At 43.3% G+C, this 23,924-nt stretch overlaps 1 protein-coding gene across 1 annotated transcript in view; it reads left to right on the forward strand.

The window, feature by feature from the left end:
- The window catches only part of STK32A (serine/threonine kinase 32A), a 290,285-nt gene that overhangs the window by 93,072 nt on the left and 173,289 nt on the right, over positions 1 to 23,924 (forward strand). The window contains exons 3-4 of the mRNA XM_040406255.1: positions 685 to 740; positions 7,715 to 7,866. Of these exons, the coding sequence (XP_040262189.1) occupies positions 685 to 740; positions 7,715 to 7,866 (208 nt within the window). The remainder of the gene's footprint in view (positions 1 to 684; positions 741 to 7,714; positions 7,867 to 23,924) is intronic.

The following is a 23,924-nucleotide window of genomic DNA, read 5'->3' on the forward strand; positions in this document are numbered from 1 at the left end:
TGATTGATCCTATCCCATGCTTAATGGTTGGAGAGGTCTTCTTCTCATGAAATTATGTGCTCTTATTTTACCAAACATGCTTTTGCTCATTGTGGTCAAAATGTTCTATTTTAACTTTCAGTAAAACAGCAATTTTAAACAGGGGTGCCCACACTTTTGCATGCCACTGTATATCAGTTGTGCCCGCCAGTTGATTTATGCTGGAGCCGAACACAACTGATATATGTGAACTGCACTTCAGTACACCGATCCAGTGTCTGTACACTAATGGCACTTTACAGAAAAACTGAGCATGCAGCATTTTTCCATCCGGCTTTTTTTGACATCCAGCATCACAACTGATGCGCTGAATGTATGCAAACGATCCCATAGAAAAGTATTGGATTGGTTCTGGCTGAGTTCCTCTCAGGCGTTTTCAGCTTCACACCGAAGGGTAACTGAGCTAGATAGATCTGTCATTCTGGATCCCCAAAGTCTGCAATGATTTAGGGTCATGTCAAATGCTTTCTCCATATGGAATACCAAATTGAACGTAAAGTTTGAAAAAAAAACGCTCTTGTGTAGAAGAGATTTTTTGACATGTGACTTAGGTGATGACCTACATTGCTGTGCTTACTGAGCTGTTTGTGTTGAGATGTTTGTATGCATATTATGTAATTCATTTTTTTCACATTTATTTTGCAGTTAACTTTAATCATTTTGAAATTTTGAGAGCTATTGGCAAAGGCAGCTTTGGAAAGGTGAGTTGCTATAATTATGTTCTTGTTACAGTTTACATGCAGTTAATATGCTTCTGTTTCAGATCAAACAAGGGTATATGAACATTGTAGAGGACCCACCCTCATTCAAAAGGGTTATCCTATGCTGAAAAAATACATCCATCCATCCAGTTTAGCCTGTTCTCCTGCAAGTTGATCTATAGGAAGGCAAAAAAATAAAGTTATTGCTACTAAACAATAACAAAGCAAAAAATCTGTTTTTGTAACATCCTTAGTATGAAATATCGCAAAACAGTATTTAGTATTCCTGTAATCAAAATAAGCTGTACAATATAGTGAACATGTTATTTATGTTTGATGATAGATGGCACACTTTCTCATTTCAGTAATATACCATACTATTTATTTAGTGTAGTGTAATGCTAACTCTTCTGCCTGACATATAGAAGGTCTGGAGTTCAAATCCTGATGAAGACCTCTTAAATAATTTCTTTAGTAGAAGTCTATGGGGGAGATTTATCATCTCTATTGCACCAGAAAAGTGACTTAAAAAAGTTGCAAGGTGTGTGTTTAAGTATTTTTGTGACTTTTTTTGGACAAAAAAGTTCAAAAGTGCCTCTTTTTACGCCGTCCTCATCACTTTTCCCAAAAGATTTATTCCTGCTCATGGCTGTAATAGATTTCTGTTTAGGCTGCCGGAGGATGCGCTTTGATTGTGACGAGGCCTGCCCCTCATAATAAGTGTAGTTCATCCTCCGGCAGTGCAGGAGATATGAAGATCGGCGCAGAAGGCGCCTGTCTTGATAAAGCTTCCCCTTTGTGCTGGAAGAGGGCCCTTCTCCCAACCCATATACAACGCAGCTTAGTGTTCACTGGATTGAAGTGAGGCTGCTGACCATGCTTGGATCTGTAATTTTCCAGCTCAGAGGGGAGAGAGAGTCAGGACCTGATGCTTTAGACACTCCCCATGAGTCTTGCGCTGGGATGTAAAAACAGGGTGCCGGTCACAGATTGCGAATACGCTTGAGTAGTCAAAATGCACTCAGAACGTCATCATCTAACTTATATAATGCAGTAAGGTTGACTGGTGTTATTTTTTGTGTGTGTTTGCAACTGAAAAACCCCTTTAATTTTAAGACATTGTAGGGGTTGTCTGAGATTTTTAATTATCTCGGACAAACTTTTTGATTGAAGAACCTCTGGAAAGAGAGCTTCTGAAGCTTGAACAGCATGGTTACCCATTGATTTGAATGGGCATTGTCTGATACTACATGTTTAATGCTGATATATGTAGCTGTGTGCAGCTTCTAGCCAACAGCAGCGGTTACAGGAGCTTGACCTGCGTGATCAGCTGATAGCAGGGACAACTTTATCAGGAAAGGTTGTCCATTACCATGTAATCATTCATCCTAGTTGGTTTCTCGTATGTTTTTGTTTTTAAATACAACATGAATTATGGTAGCTTTAATACAATGAAAACTTATAAATTCTGTTATTTGAGGTTTAAACTCTAATCAGCCTGTTAATGAGGGGCCTGGATGTATTTCTGGAGTGTAATAATATTACAGGCTATAGCTACTACAGGGAGTGCAGAATTATTAGGCAAGTTGTATTTTTGAGGATTAATTTTATTATTGAACAACAACCATGTTCTCAATGAACCCAAAAAACTCATTAATATCAAAGCTGAATATTTTTGGAAGTAGTTTTTAGTTTGTTTTTAGTTTTAGCTATTTTAGGGGGATATCTGTGTGTGCAGGTGACTATTACTGTGCATAATTATTAGGCAACTTAACAAAAAACAAATATATACCCATTTCAATTATTTATTTTTACCAGTGAAACCAATATAACATCTCAACATTCACAAATATACATTTCTGACATTCAAAAACAAAACAAAAACAAATCAGTGACCAATATAGCCACCTTTCTTTGCAAGGACACTCAAAAGCCTGCCATCCATGGATTCTGTCAGTGTTTTGATCTGTTCACCATCAACATTGCGTGCAGCAGCAACCACAGCCTCCCAGACACTGTTCAGAGAGGTGTACTGTTTTCCCTCCTTGTAAATCTCACATTTGATGATGGACCACAGGTTCTCAATGGGGTTCAGATCAGGTGAACAAGGAGGCCATGTCATTAGATTTTCTTCTTTTATACCCTTTCTTGCCAGCCACGCTGTGGAGTACTTGGACGCGTGTGATGGAGCATTGTCCTGCATGAAAATCATGTTTTTCTTGAAGGATGCAGACTTCTTCCTGTACCACTGCTTGAAGAAGGTGTCTTCCAGAAACTGGCAGTAGGACTGGGAGTTGAGCTTGACTCCATCCTCAACCCAAAAAGGCCCCACAAGCTCATCTTTGATGATACCAGCCCAAACCAGTACTCCACCTCCACCTTGCTGGCGTCTGAGTCGGACTGGAGCTCTCTGCCCTTTACCAATCCAGCCACGGGCCCATCCATCTGGCCCATCAAGACTCACTCTCATTTCCTCAGTCCATAAAACCTTAGAAAAATCAGTCTTGAGATATTTCTTGGCCCAGTCTTGACGTTTCAGCTTGTGTGTCTTGTTCAGTGGTGGTCGTCTTTCAGCCTTTCTTACCTTGGCCATGTCTCTGAGTATTGCACACCTTGTGCTTTTGGGCACTCCAGTGATGTTGCAGCTCTGAAATATGGCCAAACTGGTGGCAAGTGGCATCTTGGCAGCTGCACGCTTGACTTTTCTCAGTTCATGGGCAGTTATTTTGCGCCTTGGTTTTTCCACACGCTTCTTGCGACCCTGTTGACTATTTTGAATGAAACGCTTGATTGTTCGATGATCACGCTTCAGAAGCTTTGCAATTTTAAGAGTGCTGCATCCCTCTGCAAGATATCTCACTATTTTTGACTTTTCTGAGCCTGTCAAGTCCTTCTTTTGACCCATTTTGCCAAAGGAAAGGAAGTTGCCTAATAATTATGCACACCTAATATAGGGTGTTGATGTCATTAGACCACACCCCTTCTCATTACAGAGATGCACATCACCTAATATGCTTAATTGGTAGTAGGCTTTCGAGCCTATACAGCTTGGAGTAAGACAACATGCATAAAGAGGATGATGTGGTCAAAATACTCATTTGCCTAATAATTCTGCACGCAGTGTAGAGAGGGGTCGTTGATCCAGGGAGTTATCTGATTGCCTAATTGGAGTCGGGAAGGAATTTTCTTCCCCTAAGATGGGGAAAATTGGCTTCTACCTCCTAGTTTTTTTTCCCCCTTCCTCTGAATCAACTTGCAGGATAACAGGCCGAGCTGGATGGACAGATGTCTTTTTTCAGCCTTACAAACCATGTTCTGTTACTAAATACAATACTATCTGATACCCTGTAATAGAGCTACACAAAAATTGTGTTTTTCAATTCTTACTATTGCTGAAACAGTGGATTCCTGCAGGCAAATCATATCTTCAGCTATCAGTTATCAGCATGACTGAACCATAGCATGCACATTTGGCTCAGCTGAATATGCTTTATATGTATGCTGGAGAGATGATTAGCTGTCTGATTTATATTTCCTGTGACATGACAAGTTAAAGGAACCATCGAACAGCCCTCAAAAACATTAGATTAATCCTTAAAGGGACACTGACAGGGCCAATAAGCATATTGAGGTATATATATGGCAGTACAGGTCTTATAATGGGTATTACAATCATCTAAGTATCCCCCCTGTCCACATTATACATACAGTAAACTTAAGTTTCATAACCTGCTCCAACGGTCTTCAATCTGCCCAAGGGGCGGCGTTTCACCTCTCTTGCGCCCAGCCAGCCTCCCCCAACTGCCGCTTTGAAGCGCCGCCCAGCTCATGACTATTCAGTTTGCTGGGCGGCTTTTGCGGTCCCCGCTCTGAAGCGCTGCGCTTAACAGTGCCCGGCGCATGCGCCGGATCTTGTGAAGTCCGGTACAGTAAGCGCCGCCCAGCTTATCAATATTCACTTCGCTGGGCGGCGCTTACTGTCCCCGACTTCACAAGATCCGGCGCATGCGCAGGGCACTGTTAAGCGCAGCGCTTCAGAGCGGGGACCGCAGAAGCCGCCCAGCAAACTGAATATTCATGAGCTGGGCGGCGCTTCAAAGCGGCAGTTGGGGGAGGCTGGCTGGGCGCAAGAGAGGTGAAACACCGCCCCTTGGGCAGATTGAAGACCGTTGGAGCAGGTTATAAAACTTAAGTTTACTGTATGTATAAGGTGGACAGGGGGGATACTTAGATGATTGTAATACCCATTATAAGACCTGTACTGCCATATATATATACCTCAATATGCTTATTGGCCCTGTCAGTGTCCCTTTAAAGATGCCTTTTTATGGTGGTGTATGATAATGACACACCGGATGAAGGATTAGTCTGTGGAACTAATGGAAAGTAAAAATAAAACACTGTTCCCTCAAAACGATTAAAAGTAATTATCATTAAAATAAAAATGCAATAAATGCAATGAATGATGAGCGAATTTCTGAAAATATGTTTACGGTTTGATTCGTCTAAATACTGTGTGTAATTCGATTCAGATGAGATTCGATTCAATTCTACCTGAATTAAAAGTGCTTCAAGCTGCATGAAAAGCCTCTTTCTCTCCCACTCTGTCTCTCCCTCTGTCTATACTCATTAGACATCCACACGGCCATAATAACCTTATTTTAACAGGTCATACAACGTTAAATGCAAACAATATCAAAATAAATACACCTAGTTTTGTGGCTTAAAAATAGTGATGAAAATGACTGATCAAAACTCTGCCGTATGAAAGCTGCCATAACAATAGTAGAGATTCTGGCTAGAAGTGAAAAACATTAATATTTAACAGAGCAGAAGGAATTGTGATGAATAGACTACAAACGGTCATCTATGTTAGTTAGCCACCACTAGCCTCACATAAGTCAAGAGTCTGGCGAGAATGTGGTTTGCCCATTCTACTTGTTCTGATGGATCTTTATGTCCTGCATTTCTCACAGCTATTGTATTCCACAAACCATACTAGTTTTCTGTATTACCCGATGATTGGTTTTACAATAGGGCCGTAAGATGATCTCAGCCTCTACAAAGGTAGGAGTATAGTTTTCGTGGGATGAGAAGAAATGAGAGGTTCCTTCATGGTAAAAAGAGTGGGAAACACTGAATTTGTTGTCATCATCAGAGAAGGTACAAAGTTATGCTTTCTCCTTGTGTCTACCGGGGTATGTGCGTTAGAAACATGCCTGCTGAACCTGGCCGTTCTTCTAATGTGTATGGAGATGTCCCAAGCAAGGGCTTAGCATGTTGAATTTTGGTGAGACAAGCTGCCAAGAGAGGAGTCTGGTAGCAAAATACTTTAAAGAGAGGACATGCATGTGTATGTGGAGGATGGGAGGAATAGCTGTCGATTGAATCACCATTTGGAAGTGCAGATCACTTCTTTAAATATACAGTGCTTTAAATATACAGGTCTTTAAATATACAGTGCTGCCCATAATTATTCATACCTCTGGCAAATTTTGACTTAAAGTTACTTTTATTCAACCAGCAAGTAATTTTTGGACGGGAAATGACATAGGTGTCTCCCAAAAGATAATAAGACGATGTACAAGAGGCATTATTGTGGAAAGAAAACATTTCTCAACTTTTATTTACATTTGAGCAAAAAGTGTCCAGTCCAAAATTATTCATACCCATCTCAATAGTCAATAGAAAAGCATTTATTGGCTATTACAGCAATCAAACGCTTCCTATAATTGCAGACCAGCTTTTTGCATGTCTCCACAGGTATTTTTGCCCATTCATCTTTAGCAATGAGCTCCAAATCTTTCAGGTTGGAGGGTCTTCTTGCCATCACCCTGATCTTTAGCTCCCTCCACAGATTCTTAATTGGATTCAAGTCTGGACTCTGGCTGAGCCACTCCAAAACGTTAATGTTGTTGTCTGCTAGTGCACATCTCCGTGCCTCCTTCACTGTATAATATTTGCATCCACCAGTGGAGTGGCGACTGTAGTTTTAACATAGGTTTTTGGTTTGTTGGAAATAAATAATAAATAATAACAAATATCAATATTGCACTCATTCTCACACTTAGATTTTGATATATTTAATAATAAAAGTGAAGTATTAATTTCATCTGGGTCAAGATAGGTTTCATTGCCTGTTCAGGCATTTGTCAATAAATTTGTTAAATAACCTTACCCAGGTTAGGTCCAAACTATGAATACTCTAATGTTGTTGTCTGCTAACCATTTCTTCACCACTTTTGCTGTGTGTTTTGGGTCATTGTCATGCTGAAATGTCCACTGGTACTCAAGGCCAAGTTTCTCTGCAGACTGCCTGATGTTGTCGTTGAGAATCCTCATGTATTGTTTTTTTTTCATGGTGCCGTTTACTGTGATTAGGTTCCCTGGTCCATTGGCTGAAAAACACCCCCAAAGCATTATGTTCCCACCACCATGTTTGACAGTGTGGATGGTGTTCTTTGGGTTGAAGGCTTCTCCTTTTTTACACCAAATGAGGGAAACATCATTGTGACCAAACATTTCAATTTTTGTTTCATCTGATAACACAGAAGACCAGAAGTCTTCTTCTTTGTCCAGATGAGCTTTTGCAAAGGCCAAGCGAGCTTTTGTGTGCCTTATTACTTGCTGGTTGAATAAAAGTAAATTTAAGTCAAAATTTGCCAGGGGTATGAATAATTATGGGCAGCACTGTATGGCCAGCCTTAGGTCAATGAATAAATCTTAGGAAGAGCACATAAATTATGTGTTTTTACCAAACCGCAAAGGGTGCAGAGAAATGTAGACTAGAGCAAACTTGTGGCAGAGTGTGAATTAGTTCATGAATTTCAGTTTTAAGATATTTTATGACTATTTATAGTATTGTAATCTGGAACTACATATTGCTGAACAGTAATGCAGCTATTATCAATTATGGTAGACTTCTTCAATGTCTGAAGAGCCCTGTAATCTGTGCATTGTCTTTTTATAACCAGGTCTGCATTGTTCAGAAAAATGATACAAAGAAAATGTATGCAATGAAATACATGAACAAACAGAAATGTGTGGAGCGCAATGAAGTGAGGAATGTGTTTAAAGAACTGCAGATCATGCAAGGGCTGGAGCATCCATTTCTAGTCAACCTCTGGTAAGTAATTTATTAGTTGCTTGGTAAGTGACACAGAAAAGGTAGGTCAACTAGATCCTTGAACTGTGTGTTACTGAATGTGTGGATGGTTACTATGATCAGGATTTCTGAATTGTCCCTTTGACATTTGATTTATAACATTGTACAGTCGTGGCCAAAAGTTTTGAGAATGACAAAAATATTGGAAATTGGAAAAGTTGCTGCTTAAGTTTTTATAATAGCAATTTGCATATACTCCAGAATGTTATGAAGAGTGATCAGATGAATTGCATAGTCCTTCTTTGCCATGAAAATTAACTTAATCCCAAAAAAACATTTCCACTGCATTTCATTGCTGTCATTAAAGGACCTGCTGAGATCATTTCAGTAATCGTCTTGTTAACTCAGGTGAGAATGTTGACGAGCACAAGGCTGGAGATCATTATGTCAGGCTGATTGGGTTAAAATGGCAAACTTGACATGTTAAAAGGAGGGTGATGCTTGAAATCATTGTTCTTCCATTGTTAACCATGGTGACCTGCAAAGAAACGCGTGCAGCCATCATTGCGTTGCATAAAAATGGCTTCACAGGCAAGGATATTGTGGCTACTAAGATTGCACCTCAATCAACAATTTATAGGATCATCAAGAACTTCAAGGAAAAAGGTTCAATTCTTGTTAAGAAGGCTTCAGGGCGTCCAAGAAAGTCCAGCAAGCACCAGGATCGTCTCCTAAAAAGAATTCAGCTGCGGGATCGGAGTGCCACCAGTGCAGAGCTTGCTCAGGAATGGCAGCAGGCAGGTGTGAGCGCATCTGCACGCACAGTGAGGCGAAGACTTTTGGAAGATGGCCTGGTGTCAAGAAGGGCAGCAAAGAAGCCAGTTCTCTCCAAAAAAAAACATCAGGGACAGATTGATCTTCTGCAGAAAGTATGGTGAATGGACTGCTGAGGACTGGGGCAAAGTCGTATTCTCCGATGAAGCCTCTTTCCGATTGTTTGGGGCATCTGGAAAAAGGCTTGTCTGGAGAAGAAAAGGTGAGCGCTACCATCAGTCCTGTGTCATGCCAACAGTAAAGCATCCTGAGACCATTCATATGTGGGGTTGCTTCTCATCCAAGGGAGTGGGCTCACTCACAATTTTTCCCAAAAACACAGCCATGAATAAAGAATGGTACCAAAACACCCTCCAACAGCAACTTCTTCCAACAATCCAACAACAGTTTGGTGAAGAACAATGCATTTTCCAGCACGATGGAGCACCGTGCCATAAGGCAAAAGTGATAACTAAGTGGCTCGGGGACCAAAACGTTGACATTTTGGGTCCATGGCCTGGAAACTCCCCAGATCTTAATCCCATTGAGAACTTGTGGTCAATCCTCAAGAGGCGGGTGGACAAACAAAAACCCACTAATTCTGACAAACTCCAAGAAGTGATTATGAAAGAATGGGTTGCTATCAGTCAGAAATTGGCCCAGAAGTTGATTGAGATCATGCCCAGTCGAATTGCAGAGGTCCTGAAAAAGAAGGGCCAACACTGCAAATACTGACTCTTTGCATAAATGTCATGTAATTGTCGATAAAAGCCTTTGAAACGTATGAAGTGCGTGTAATTATATTTCACTACATCACAGAAACAACTGAAACAAAGATCTAAAAGCAGTTTAACAGCAAACTTTGTAAAAACTAATATTTTTGTCATTCTCAAAACTTTTGTCCACGACTGTATTAATGAACTTTAGAACACGGAGGGGTAGAGCTGAAAGTTAGGCTGTCTGGTGACACAGTCAACTGATCTTGACCTGCAGCGCTCATTTGGAGTACAAAATGCTCCTGTGTGCTTCTAAAAATTTTCAGTGAAACATTTCTTTGCCGAGTCTTAGAATTAGTGATCACAGCTATTTTAAATTTCTATACATAAAAAAATAAGTTTTTGAAAGAGTCAGCCTATAGCAGCACTGTTTTCTATGTAAATTCTAGTTTAAAAATGGCTAAATTAGACTTTTTTTTCTCCTAAAATAGTCTTGTCTATTATTGTATTGTGAAATGAAGGCTAGTTGAACAAATATATTTATCATTTGAAATGATGATGCTGGAGTGCTCTATGTCTTACACTGGCACTGTCATAGAATGTTTTCATCTAGCTTGCCCTGCTGTAAATCTCCAATTTAATTTAAAGGGGTATTCTTGTAAGTAACTTCATTTTTGAAAAACTGCATTAAGACTGCAAGCTTTGACCCAACCAGAACCCATACCTATACATATAACCAGATCTTCATTTTACCTTGCAATCCATTTGTCTAGCTCCTGTGTGAACCTGCAATACACTGAGAGTATCATGGTGCCTGATCTTCCCTCACAAAACTTCCAAGACTACAATCCCCACAATCCCTAGCTTTCCTGCTGAGTGTTGCTGTTTATTGATTGCCTGATATACAGTCCAGTCATGCCCCCTCTACTCCGTTATCACCAGCACACTAACACTCTCTATGTTTCACAAGACATTTAGCTAGAGAACTGAGAGCAACACACTGAGCATGCTCGACCTAAGAAAGACTCAGAACTACAGGTCGATGCCATGGTGATTTATGAGGAAATACAGTAGGTAGCAGAGGAAGAAAACTACTTTTATAACTACTGAACAGTAAATATGTGAAATTTAAATTATATTAGGTAATTGTTGATGATAAATTAGTCTAAAACATAAGTTATATTTTTGGTAACTGGAATACCCTTTTAAAGGCTTTGTCCAAGCTGCAGAACCCCTGTCCATGTGACCAGTTTTGACATATTGACATCAGTTTGCGGAGGTTTGCTAACTTCTGATCTCCTGTATTAGTCAGTGAAAATCTACTAGTAAGTACAGATCCAGTGGTGGAACTACTTCCGTAGCAGCACTACAGAGGCATTCTGCTGTGTGGGGGCACTTGTCACGGCCATGGCTATGATCGTGACTCCTGAACCGCATGCGGTTGTCAGCGGTTTACTTTGGTTGTCAATCACAGGTGAGGGCTGTGGTATTTGCCTCACCTGTGGTTGCCGCTGGCAACAGTATGTATGTGGCAGCGTAGCAGTCTGAGCTGTGCCATTGCAGCTTGCTATGTTGTGCATGCGGTTTCGTGTGATGTGTGTATGTGTGCACTTGGTTTTATGTTATTGTGTGCACGTCCCCTTTAAGTGGTGTTTTCCCTTCCCTGGTGTTGGAAGGGTTAGCCTCCTTCCTAGTGTGTGTGTGCACTGGGTGTGTCTGACTGTGGGTGTGGCCACTTGGCCCTATAAAGCCTCAGTGGAAGGCAGTAGTCAGAGGGTGCTTCAGCCATGCTGCTGGAGACATCCTCCTGCTGGTTACCATCCTTCCAGTAAGGGCCACCCTTCCGGTCATAAAATCCTTATCCCTGATGTTTAGTTTATGTCCTATGCTTTTGGTTGTTATTGCAGCTATGAATGTCCTGGTTCCTCTGTGTGCTTATGTGTGTGCTGTTTGTTTATGTTTGTGTGGACAGCGTTCCTGAGCACAGGTTCCAGTCAGCAAGGCTGTGGCAGGTTAGTGTGGAACAGTTAGGTTCACCTGTCATATTCATAGGCTGTTCTTGTTCCCCTTCTCCCTGCTGCTTGGCCAGTGAGACCCCTGTTCCTCCGTTCCTAGGAGGAATAGGTAGTCTTACCCTCCTCCTAGTTCAGGGCCGTCCTGAGGGCTTCCAGGGACTATTAGGTTCCAGTGTATGAGTCCTCCCACCATCAGGGTCGGCTCATGCGGACAGGAGACAGGGTCAGTGCTAGGGACGCAATAGGAGGTGACCTGCTCCCTAATGCTGTTGCCCTGGCCGAGTAGCGACCGGACATTTCTGAGCATCGCACGTCTGAGGGTTTTCCCCGCCCTCAGCCGTGACAGCACTAGGGAGCTATTCAACTGTATTTGGGCACTAAGGGGGCATAACTACTGTGTGGAGGCACTAAGGCACTGAGAGATCATAGATGGATAGTTAGAGTGCATAGATACAGTAGATAGATACTGGAGATAGTGTCAGGATCTGTACTCAGGGTGCGGTCAGCAATGACAGACCTCTAGCAGAGACAGCAACTTAGAAAAAAGTCCAAACCATGTATATTCTGGTATGCAGAACAACAAAAAAACACCATCCAAGTTATCACCAGCACCAACAGAACATAAACAAAAGAAATAAACGCCTGCCGGTCTGAATGATAGGGATACCACACAGGGGAAAATCAGGCTCAGACAGCTAGTAGGTCAGCTAGCTTCCCAGGCTTTCTGACCGTGACTGACAGTCTGAGGCCACTTTTTATTCCCCAGTAATGATCTCAGCAGCCACACCTGGGATCACCTCAGGCTAGGGGAAATAGACATGCTGGAGGGGTGTGGACTGTCAGGTCCGTCTACCAAACCTACCCACCAGTGCAAAATAATCCAGCCCAGAACAGAATCTAAAACCTTGGTTAGCCTTAGATAGTGCACCCTCTCTTTGTCCATAGGAATATCGGGTGAGCCATGAACCCACAGCAGCTGAGGATAGTAGGTGAAATATACACCCCTTCCAGCACTTTACCGTATACCTTACCATACATACTGTAGATAGATAGATAGATAGATAGATAGATAGATAAACAGAGTACATAGATACAGTAGATAGATGATAGATAGATAGATACAGTAGATAGACAGACAGACATAAGTTTATATAAACAATAGCAGAAGGACCCGGCTTCACACGGGGATATTTCGTCTATTTTATTTAATGTTTGTGTGTGTCCTTAAAATATATTGACAGTATTCTAAGTATAGCATAATCATGTAATATAAATGTATAATTCCAATCACTTAAATTGATTATTAATTGATTTTTGAAATACCAATGATGCCTTGATTGGATGTAGTAATCATATTGATATATGTACTGTTATTTTTAGATAGTGTTTTTATGGACAGACTATATAATATATGTGGTCACTGTTCATTTTCTTATATACCGATAAACATGATGATTCTGATATGTTCTGGCGAGTCGGCCATTAAGAATGTAAAACATGGGCCTAATATGGATTACTGTTATGGAGTGGAGTTTGCAGCATTATCTACTATTGAGATCTAGCCACAGCCGTTACATGAATAGGAGCCGATCGTCCAATGGCCAAGTGCTTGCGGGTCACATGCTTTCCGCTGGGACGCGGCTCCACGCATGCGCTGTCCGGCTTCATCTCGACGTGCTCCGTTGCGCCATTACGCGCAGCTCATGCGTAGTGAGTTGGCGTGGACGCGCTGAGAGATGGCGCCGTACATTATGGTGTTGTCGCGCCCGATTGGTTGGAGCACAGGTGTCCGCAATCCAGGTACCTTACTCACTAATGTTACTAGTATATATACCCTGCTATTTCATTCTTTCATACCTCCTGACGAAGCCGCTGAGGTGAAACGCGCGTCAAGGTCCTGCGCTTAGGGCTATTAAATCCATCTGGGCTTGGTCATGTCTTCAGGTACGTCGCAGGACAAATGTGTCTATTGAGACACCATTATAGACACTGCCATATACAGCATCCATATTAGGCCTATGTTATTGATCAGGTCATATATATATATATATATATATATATATTATCGTGTGCTGTGTTTAGATTAGGCTGTGGATATTTTGGTACCAGGCACCATATATATATGTTGCTTACGGTTACCATGGACGTAGGCTGTGGATCGCACTAACATCCATAAAATTTTCTTTAAGATAATTGTATTATACTATGCAATTTTCCATTGGGGTGTGTATATCATATACTATACACCTCTTTGGCGTACATTGGATGTTTGTGAGTCACAGCACAGACCTGGTACCCGGTAAGTGCTTATTAGTCTTGTGGGGATACATGACAGTCTAGTGGAATATATGCCCTTTGCCTTTCTGTATACTTTTTCCATCTTTCCCTTTCTTTCTATATTTTGTACATAATAAAGTGATATGAATTTGGATATATTATCTACACTGGCTTTTTTGTTAGGGGAAATAGCCATGCTGGAGGGGTGTGGATTGTCAGGTCCGTCTACCAAACCTACCCACCAGTGCAAAATAATCCAGCCCAGAACAGAATCTAAAACCTTGGTTAGCCTTAGATAGTGCACCCTCTCTTTGTCCATAGGAATATCGGGTGAGCCATGAACCCACAGCAGCTGAGGATAGTGGGTGAAATATACACCCCTTCCAGCATTTTACCGTATACCTTACCATACATACTGTAGATAGATAGATAAATAAAAACAGAAAGTTATATCAGCAGCACTCTATAGGATGCTGGGTGCAACTCCACACTTGCTCCTGGATGGGAGCCGTTCAATAAAAGTAGAAAAAAATGGGCAGCACTCCGGTCTTGTGAAGAAATTCAGTGACGTTTATTCACACTCAACCGCAATGCAGCATTTCAGCCCTCTCAATGGAGCTTGACAAAGGCTCCATTGAGAGGGCTGAAATGCTGCATTGCGATTGAGTGTGAATAAACGTCACTGAATTTCTTCACAAGACCGGAGTGCTGCCCATTTTTTTCTACTTTTAGATAGATAAATAGATTGATATGAGATAGATAAACAGAGTACATAGATACAGTAGATAGATGATAGATACAGTAGATAGACAGATACAGTAGATAGATAGACAGACATAAGTTTATATAAACACTAGCAGAAGGACTCTGCTTCACACAGGTATATTTAGTCTATTTCATTTAATGTTTGTGTGTGTCCTTAAAATATATTGACAGTATCCCCCCATAACGTGACCTCTACAGCTCCTGCCCCCTTAAAAGTGACCTTCACAGAACCCCACGCCTTAACCCTGACCCCCCACAGTGTCCCACCTCCTTAAAATGGGACCTCCACAGCAGCCCACCCCCTTAACTTTGACCTTCACAGCAGCCAGCCCCTTTAACAGTGAGTTCCACAACACCCCAACCCCTTGACAGTGACCTCCACAGGGGCGTGCCCCCTTCACAGTGACCTCTACAGCACCCCACCCCTTAACAGTGACTTCCATAAGGGACAGTCCCCTTAACTGGGACCTTCACCATTCCCTGGCCCCTTAACAGAGAAATACACAGTGCCTGCCCCTTTAACAGTGACTGCCACAGTACCCCTCTCTCTTAACAGTAACCTCACAGTACCCTGCTGCCTTAACTGTGACCTCCACCATTCCCTGCCCCTTTAACAGAGAAATACACAGTGCCTGCCCCTTTAACAGTGACTACCACAGTACCCCTCTCTCTTAACAGTGACCTCACAGTACCCCGCTGCCTTAACAGTGACCTCACAGTACCCCGCTTCCCCTTTAATAGTGGCCTCCACAGTCCACTCCTCCCTTAACAGTGACCTACATAGCAGCTGCCCCTTTAATAGTGGCCTCAATAGTTCCCTGCCCCCGTAATAGTGACCTCCACAGTTCCCGCTCCTTTAACAGTGACCTCCACAGCGGCCTGACAATTAGCCAATCAAATTCCTTTTCTTACGGTGCATTATTGTCTTTAATTGACGGTATATAAAACCCCACAGAATTGGTATACAGTTAAGGTCATGTGAGTTACATCAGGCTCTACAACAACGTTGGGTAAATAACTCACACATAAGCTGTATTATATGTCCTCAGTTGCCTATAGCAACCAATCAGAACTCATCTTAATGACCTGTAGCAAAGTAGAAGCTGAGCTGTGATTGGTTGCTATATGCAACCTGATGAATATCCAGGCTAACTGCCACAACAGCCAACAGACAATGGCTCCTGTAGTTTGGTGTAAGGGTACTAAACATATTATTTAGCAAATAATCGGAAAGCACAGGGTGAAAATTTCCACTCAAAACATAGTCTATGACGTTCTCTGAGTCGCAGGAGGCTGCTGTGCAAAATTTTGTGATTGTAAATACGACGGTGCGGAATCCTTTAGCGAACATACACACATACACTCAGCTTTATATATTAGATGTAGGATATACCATATACTTATGCCCATTGTTGCAGCAGGAAAAAATAAACTGTATTAGTCTAGAAACAAATCTAAATGAGAAATGACTCTAATATGCCATTGCCTTTTAAGCATTGTGATTTCAGTTCTTGGGTCATCATTGAAAGCGGAGATATACAACAGTAGATGAGCCTTGGCAGCCCTATGAAATTAAAATGGAAAATTTATTATGGAAATGTTCCTGCCCAGACAATAATGAAACTGTGGGACACCCTCCAAAAAAGCCCATTAGTGCTTCCCAGCCGAGTGCTGATTTGTTAGACAGTAAAAAAAAAATAAAAGCGTGAAAACTGGTAGCTTAGAAAATTGCAAGTCTCACACAGAATTTCATTTTCACACATTTCAATCATTTCTGCCTTGTCTCTTGTATACGGACTCCATCAGTGTGACCTTGTGATCAAGTCTTTAGTGCTAGGACTTAAATATGTATAACATTTCATCCAGGATTGTGGAGTACAAAAGAAGCACACTTTTTGAGCTTCTTTACACTTTTCTAAAGTGGCAGCGCTTCCCGTGGTCGGCTGGATTTACTATAATTCGCCAGAGAGTGGCGTAAATCATAGCTGAAGTCTATGCCAACCCCTCAGTTTCTGAGGCACAGAGTGCCAGAGATGTGACTAATTTATTAAGAGGCACCTGGCGCATCTCATCACACAGGGGATCAAGACTGGAGGATGGGAATGCTAGTCTTGGTAAATGTCCCCCATTATTCCATGGTAAAAATCTGCAGATTTAGTACTCTTACCAGCAACACCAGAGACACCCACTGTAAACAGATGGGTCCTTGCCCCTCATCAGTACAGATCACGTATTGGTCAGAGCATTGTCTAAAACAGTTGTCTATGCAATGATGCGTATCTTTACCGAGAAACAGTTCTTCCGAGTTGTGTCTAAAGCATCTAATCCACCCAACCAGTACCCTGCTGGTTTAAGGCTACTTTCACACTAGCGTTAATATTTTCCGGTATTGAGTTTCGTCATAGGGTCTCAATACCGGAAAAAAAACGCTTCAGTTTTGTCCCCATTCATTGTCAATGGGGACAAAACATAACTGAACAGAACGGAATGATGAAAAATGCATTCCTTTTCGTTCCCAGACCGGAGAGCAAAATGCAGCATGCTGCAGTTTTCTTTCCATCCTGGGATGCGGAGCAAGACGGATCCGGCATGACACACAGTGCAAGTCAATGGGGACGGATCAGTTTTCTCTGACACAATCTGACTCAATAGAAAACGGATCCGTACTCCATTGACTTTCAAAGGAGTTCAGAACAGATCCGTCTTGGCAATGTTAAAGATAATACAAATGGATCCGTTCATAACGGATGCAGATCGTTGTATTATCAGTAACAGAAGTATTTTTGCTGAACCCTGTCAGATCCAGTAACAACGCTAGTGGGAAAGTAGTCTAAGGCTGGTGGAGGATCCTGGGCAAAAAATGTGGTGGGGATACAGTACAGAGCAGGGGGCACAGTGCAGGGCAGGGGGCACAGTACAGAGCAGGGGGCACAGGGCTTGTTGCACAGGACAGGTGGCACAGTACAGGGCAGGGGGCACAAGGCAGGGGGCACAGACTCACTATTTTTGGTCAGGCTGGCAGTGAGTCCTAAGCAGGAGGTCGGCAGCAAGCTGGCTGGCAGGCTGCAGCGGTGCTCAGAAGGCTGAGACAGACGTGATGCTGCTCATGGTTGCTCCAGCTTTTTGGCTGTCTGTTACAGACAGAGCAGGAGGTCAGCAGCACTACATAAGAGGTAGGCAGGCAAGAGAGGCAGTGGGCTGGCCGGGAGGGCAGTTGGGCTGCCAGGCAGGCAGTCACATCCAGGGTCCACATGGTGCTTCTTGTCATGTGGGAGCGGGCTCTGTTTATCACTCGAAATGATTGGTGGAGAAGCAGCTTCCGCTCACTGCTGCTCCACCAATCAGATAACACAGTGCAGCAGCGCAGAGGAGAGGTAGGAGAATCCCTCTCCCCCTCTCCTCTTGTTTATGTATGCAGCGTTACAGCCCCCACCTCCCCTCAGACAGAGAAAATATTAAATAAATGAAAAAACATTCAATTATTAGAAATACGGCCCTGCTGGCCACACCCCTGCTACTGCTCCCGGGCCCCTACTAAGCTCAGGCCCCGAAGCAGTCGCTTCCCCGATAGCTGCTGTGTCTTCTCAGTTGAAAACAGTACCATCCCTGAGTCCCTTTTCACAGAAAGTCATAGGCCCTGATTTATCATGCCTTCACTCAAGAATTCTGGCTTAAAAAAAGTCACATAAATGAGGCTTTTGCAACTTTTGGAGCTAATATTGTGACTTCACTCACTGGGAAAGAGGGCGTGGTTAGCTACGTTAATGAGTTCGCTCGAGATTTATAACTGAGACTTTTTTTTAAAGGTAGCAAAAAATTCACCATCTCACTCCAGTTGCAGGGTAGAGTAGGTAAGCTGGAGTCGTTTTTCTAGACAAAAGTGTTAGGTTTAAGGAGAAGACAAATTTATCAAACAACATGTGACATATGGCATAAAGTACTCCAACACAGACTCAAGCAAGACTGTCTTCAGATATTCCCTTCATAGTAAATTCTCCCCAAAATATCTCTGATATCTTTGGGACAATTTGACATTGACAAGAATAGTAACTCTTGCTACAATAGCATGAGCTGTTTGATAAACCCAATAATCTGAAGCCCTTCAGATATTGTTTTATGAAGGGACAACCCTTGCAGCTGCAGGAGAAAATTCTGGCTCTTGTCCACTATGAAGCTTTCTGCAGCTTTGTGTCGGTGGATTTCAATAAGGAAATGGAAGAACTGGCAGTGTGTGAAAATTAAATGCGGCAATGAATGGACTGAAAGATCAAGATTTACATTGTGATCAGTCAGTGTTATGTAGTCTGGCATGAGTCCTCCTTCCTACTGAATGATATTTCTCTAAGGACAGAAGAGTCTAACTTTGGCACTTATGGACGCAAGATTAATATGTACGAGCCTTACACACCTGCTCCTAATGCTGAGCATTACGTTAACAGCACTGCGGCAGCTCCTGTTGTTTTCTAGGACAATATGTTAGTCTGCTAGTTTTCAACAAACAGGAAGAATTTAATGCATGAGAAATGTTGTAGCAACCTGTCATATCTGCTAACTGTAATTCCCCTCTGATAAAATAAAAATCTAATGTACCCAATGTTATAATGGTTTGCATAATGTAGTAATACTCTACTTGTTGGTGTCTTCACTAAATTTCTGCCCCACACTGAGCCCCCGTGGGAGATTGCCTGTCAGGTCTCCCTAAAGCTATGTACGATTGTTCTAAGAGAAAGTGATATCTTCCTCACCTTTCAGCAGCCTGTAGTTTCCCAGGCTCCAGGCTCCCTGGAAATGTTTAGAAATGGGGATGATGGGAAAGGATCCGGACGTATCTTCAGTTGCTCATCTAGTGTTCAGTGAATAAGTATTGCAGTGAAACCCCTTTATCCAGACCTTTGATGGCCATCTTTTCAAGACCAGCCCCCTAGAAAACCACTTTTCAATTCTGTTTTTAGATATTATTACTTTGGTGTTAATTCTTCCTAAACATCTTCATTAGTTTGGCGTTGTACTGATGCCCAAGGTGGGATATGTAACTTGTTAACAGGGGCGTTACTAAAGTCTCATGTGCTGTGGTGCAAGAGTTCAGCTTGGGCCCCCTCCCCTCAGTGCTTTCTGGCCAGGGGCTGGGAAGCACATAGCCTTTGTGCTGCCTGAAGCAAAAATTTAAACTTCACCCCCCCACCCCCCATGCCAAATTCTTGACCTAACCCCTTCCCTCCAGCTAGAGGTGTAACTTGACCAGCATGCACAGGTCTTTGGGCCCCCTCAGGCTTCAGGGCCTGGTAGCGACTACTACCTCTAAACCCCCTATAGCTACGCCCCTGCTAGTTAATAACAAGTATGTAAGTGGTGGTGTCCTTCTTACTGTAAATTTTCTATTTATCTGAAGTTGGTCAATGAACCTTAAATGCAGTATCATCTTATGAAATTAGAGAAAAGCTTCAGTACTAAGGTAACTTTTTAAATCTACTTTGTCAGGCATGTTTCAGCAGTGTCTGTTCTCGCCTCCCGGTGGAGCTGGTGGTGTTGCCAGAGAGCTTGTGCATATTATACACCACCATCTGGACAATCAGTGGGAGCAACCTTTTGGACAATCAGTAGTAATGGACGAACATCGACCAGGACGGTTCGCAATCAAATGTTCGCGAACCGCGCGTTCGCAGCGGGCCCCGTGGACTTTAATGGCAGGCGAAGCTTAAAAATCTTCAGGTCATATTTGCAGCCACCAAATACTTACTAGATGTGCACAAATAGCCCCACAACATGGACAGTGACATACTAGAGGGGGATCATTGGCAAAAATTCCCACAAAAAATATGTATTATAATCATAGGCCATGTTTATGTGTCTTAAAGGGAAACTCTCAAAAATGTGCCCTGCTGGAGCCTAGAAAAAAAATATTTTAGGCCACGGGAGTACAGGCCCCAAAAATTAGGCATTCACCTGACAGAAAAGAACTTTTGATGAGGTGGCTGGAGGTACATTTAGGCGGTCACTGGATACAAATTTTACTGTAGGCCAGTACAGGCCCTAAAAATTAGGCATTCACCTGACCGAAAAGAACATTTGATGATGTGGCTGGAGGTACATTTAGGCGGTCACTGGATACAAATTTTACTGTAGGCCAGTACAGGCCCCAAAAAATAGGCATTCACCTGACAGAAAAGAACTTGTGATAATGTGGCTGGAGGTACATTAGGCGGTCACTGGATACAAATTTTACTGTAGGCCACTGGAGTACAGGCTCCAAAAATTAGGCATTCACCTGACAGAAAAGAACTTGTGATTATGTGGCTGGAGTTACATTAGGTGGTCAGTGGATAAAAATTTTACCGTAGGCCAGTACAGGCACCAAAAATTAGGCATTCAGCTGACAGAAAAGGCTTTTTATGCCGCTGTATATACATAAGACAATTACCATTCTTTGTCCTGGGTTCTGGCGGATATGTGTGGGCTGACATGAGGAAATTCAATTACACGTGGTCGTCACAGGTGTTGAATTTCTCCGAGATCCATGCCTCGTTCATTTTTAGAAATGTGAGGTTTTCCACACTGTGAGCTAGACGAGTGCGCTTATCGGTCACAATCCCCCCTGCTGCGCTGAACGTCCTTTTGGACAGGACACTCGACGAGGGGCAAGCCAAGAGTTCCATGGCAAATTGTGCCAGCTTTGGCCACAAGTCAAGCCTGCACACCCAGTAGTCCAGAGGTTCATCGCTTCTCAGAGCGTCCACAACGGCCGTTAACCCGATGTAGTCGGACACCTGTCGGTGTAGGCGTTCCCTGAGGCTGGATCCGGATGGCGGCTATCGATGGGTTGGCTGCAAGAATGATCTCATATCTAAAGTAACCAACACATCTTCAAACCGCCCTCTTCTTGCAGGAATGGAAGGATTGGTACCCGCACCTGTTTCGCTGTGGGTGGAAATTCCTCTGCCAGCACCCGCAACAGCAGAATGCAGCATCTCTCGCAGCAAGGCCTGGAAATGCTGCATTCTGCCAGCCCTCTGTGATGCTAGTAACATGTCTGGCATTTTGTGTTTGTACCAGAGGTCTAAGTACGTTGCCACCCAGTACTCGTCCTTGCCCTTTATGCTTTTTACGGGGGTCCCTCTTCAAACACTGGAGCATGAAAGCCCCCATTTGCACTAAATTGGAATTGGTGGAGCGCCCTGGTTCCTGCTCATCGCCCAGGAGAATGTCGTCCTCCCCCCAGGCACGGACAGCACCAGGGATCCCCGAAAAGTTTAAAGTCCCTTTCAAAGCCTGCTCTTCTTGCTCCTCCTCCTTCTCCCCCCAGCCACCATCCTCCTCTGACTCTGTCACAACCAGACAGTTGAGAAGCTCTGACAGGAGCTTTCCAGATCCTCCTCCTTGAGTTTCTTTGTTTTGGTTAAGTTCCTCATCTCGTTAGTCTATCTCAGCTGTCATGCAGTTGGACTGATTGCTTCCCTTTAAGTTCCTCCCCATGATGCATTAGGTTGCGGCTTATACAACTTCCTGGAGTGTGTGTGCTTGCTGTTTCTATTTCCCAGTCCTCTGCAAGATAAGTGCTGTTCCTTTATTTGTGATTTTCTATCTGCTGGATTTTCAGGTGACCCTGACTCCCTCCGTGTCTAGTGTAGGGAGCCGGTGGTCGTGTCCCCTCACTATTGTAGGGTCTTCAGGTATTAGATAGCCGAGGTACGTGGATATGCGCCCATCCACCTTTGGGGTGTTCGCATAGGCTGAGCAATTAGGGAGAGTGGCAGGTCTCATGTAGGGGTCTCCCTTTTGTTCCTTAGTTGTGGATCCAGTGAGTCATTATTGTATTGCATTGTCTTGTTTCCTGTACACCATCCGTGACATTATAAGCCGCCAAAACCGTCTCAAGCATGGATCCGGTTTCACTTTTGGCTGAGCGCTTCCAGGGTCTTTCATTGGAGGTAGCTGATCTCCGTAAGACTTTTTCTCAGTTTCAAATGACCGGTTCAGCTTGCGTTCATGGAGTTTGTTCTGAGCCTAAGATCTCGCTCCCGGATACGTTCTCCGGGGGTAGTGAGTATTTTGTGCGTTTTAGAGAGGCTTGCAAACTCCATTTTCGCCTTCTTCCCCATTCCTCTGGTGATGAAGAACGGAGGGTGGGGATCATTATATCGCTGCTCAGGGGTAACGCTCAATCCTGGGCCTTTTCGCTGCCGGAGGGGGCACGGCCCCTCCGTTCAGTGGATGAATTCTTTTTAGCCCTGGGTCAGATATATGATGATCCGGATCGTATTGCTCTGGCTGAGTCTAGACTACGTCTGTTATGCCAGGGTAAACAATCCGCAGAGATATACTGCTCAGAATTTCGGAGATGGGCAGCTGATACTGGTTGGAATGATGCTGCACTCCGAAGTCAATTTTGCCATGGTCTTTCAGAGGGATTGAAAGATGCATTTGCCTTTCATGAGAGACCTACCTCCTTGGATTCTGCTGTCTCAGGCCGTTCGTATTGACAGGCATCTTAGAGAGAGAGGAGAGATCTCTCCTTCCTGTCATACTTAGTCCCGGGACAGTGCAGCGGTCTCTTTCTGTGCGCAGGGGTCTCAGTCGCTGTCAGCCCCTTCTGAGCAGGAGCCCATGCAGCTGGGGTTGATTGCCTCTGACAATAGAAGATTCAGCCCGCATGGGAGGGTTTGTTTTTGTTGTGGAGGTATAAATCATTTGGCAAATGTTTGTCCCTCTAGGAGATTCAGGCAGTCTTCTGGGAGTAATAAAGAAACAAAAAGAAAAAAATCTTTTAAAAATGTTCCGTCTGTTACTATTGGCAGGGTTGAGGCGGAAATTGAAGGTTTTCCGTTTGCTTGTAGTTCCCGTTTTGTCCTGCCTGCTAGGGTGGCGCTAGAGAGCAAGAGCATTTTTTGTGAGATTTTTGTGGATAGTGGAGCAGCTGTCAATCTCATTGATAATCAATTTGCAATAACTCAGGTATGCACTTTGGGAAAGGATATTCCTGTTTTTGCTATTGATTCCACTCCACTTTCTCAAAAATCATTAAAGGGCATAGTTCACAATATCCGTTTAATTGTGAGTGATGCTCATGTAGAGGATGTGTCATGTTTCATCCTTAGCGGTTTGCCTACTCCTCTAGTGTTGGGGCTACCCTGGCTCACTAAGCATAACCCCACCATTGATTGGCAAGCGAGTGTCACGAGGGTATCTAGAGCCACGTCTGACTCCGTTATACCCGGGGTCAGGAGGTCGCAGCGGGTGGCTGCGCGCTCTATATCTAAAGATCACGTTGTTTCTTAGTGATTGTTTTCTGTGTTTGCCTTGCTATCCTTTTTGTCTCAATCAGGGATCCGTAGCTTCTCCTCCTCAGCTGTTTCTTGTCTGCCACTCCCAACCTCCTTATATTCTCCCCTCACACTTCTCTAGTTGCCAGTTATAGAGCTTCCTGCCTGGACATCTATACTGACCCACTGGAGTTGTGAATCCTGGTTGTCGTTCCAGAGTGCTACCCTCCGGATCC

Source organism: Bufo bufo, chromosome 1 (assembly GCF_905171765.1).
Source record: "Bufo bufo chromosome 1, aBufBuf1.1, whole genome shotgun sequence".
NCBI lineage: Eukaryota > Metazoa > Chordata > Amphibia > Anura > Bufonidae > Bufo > Bufo bufo.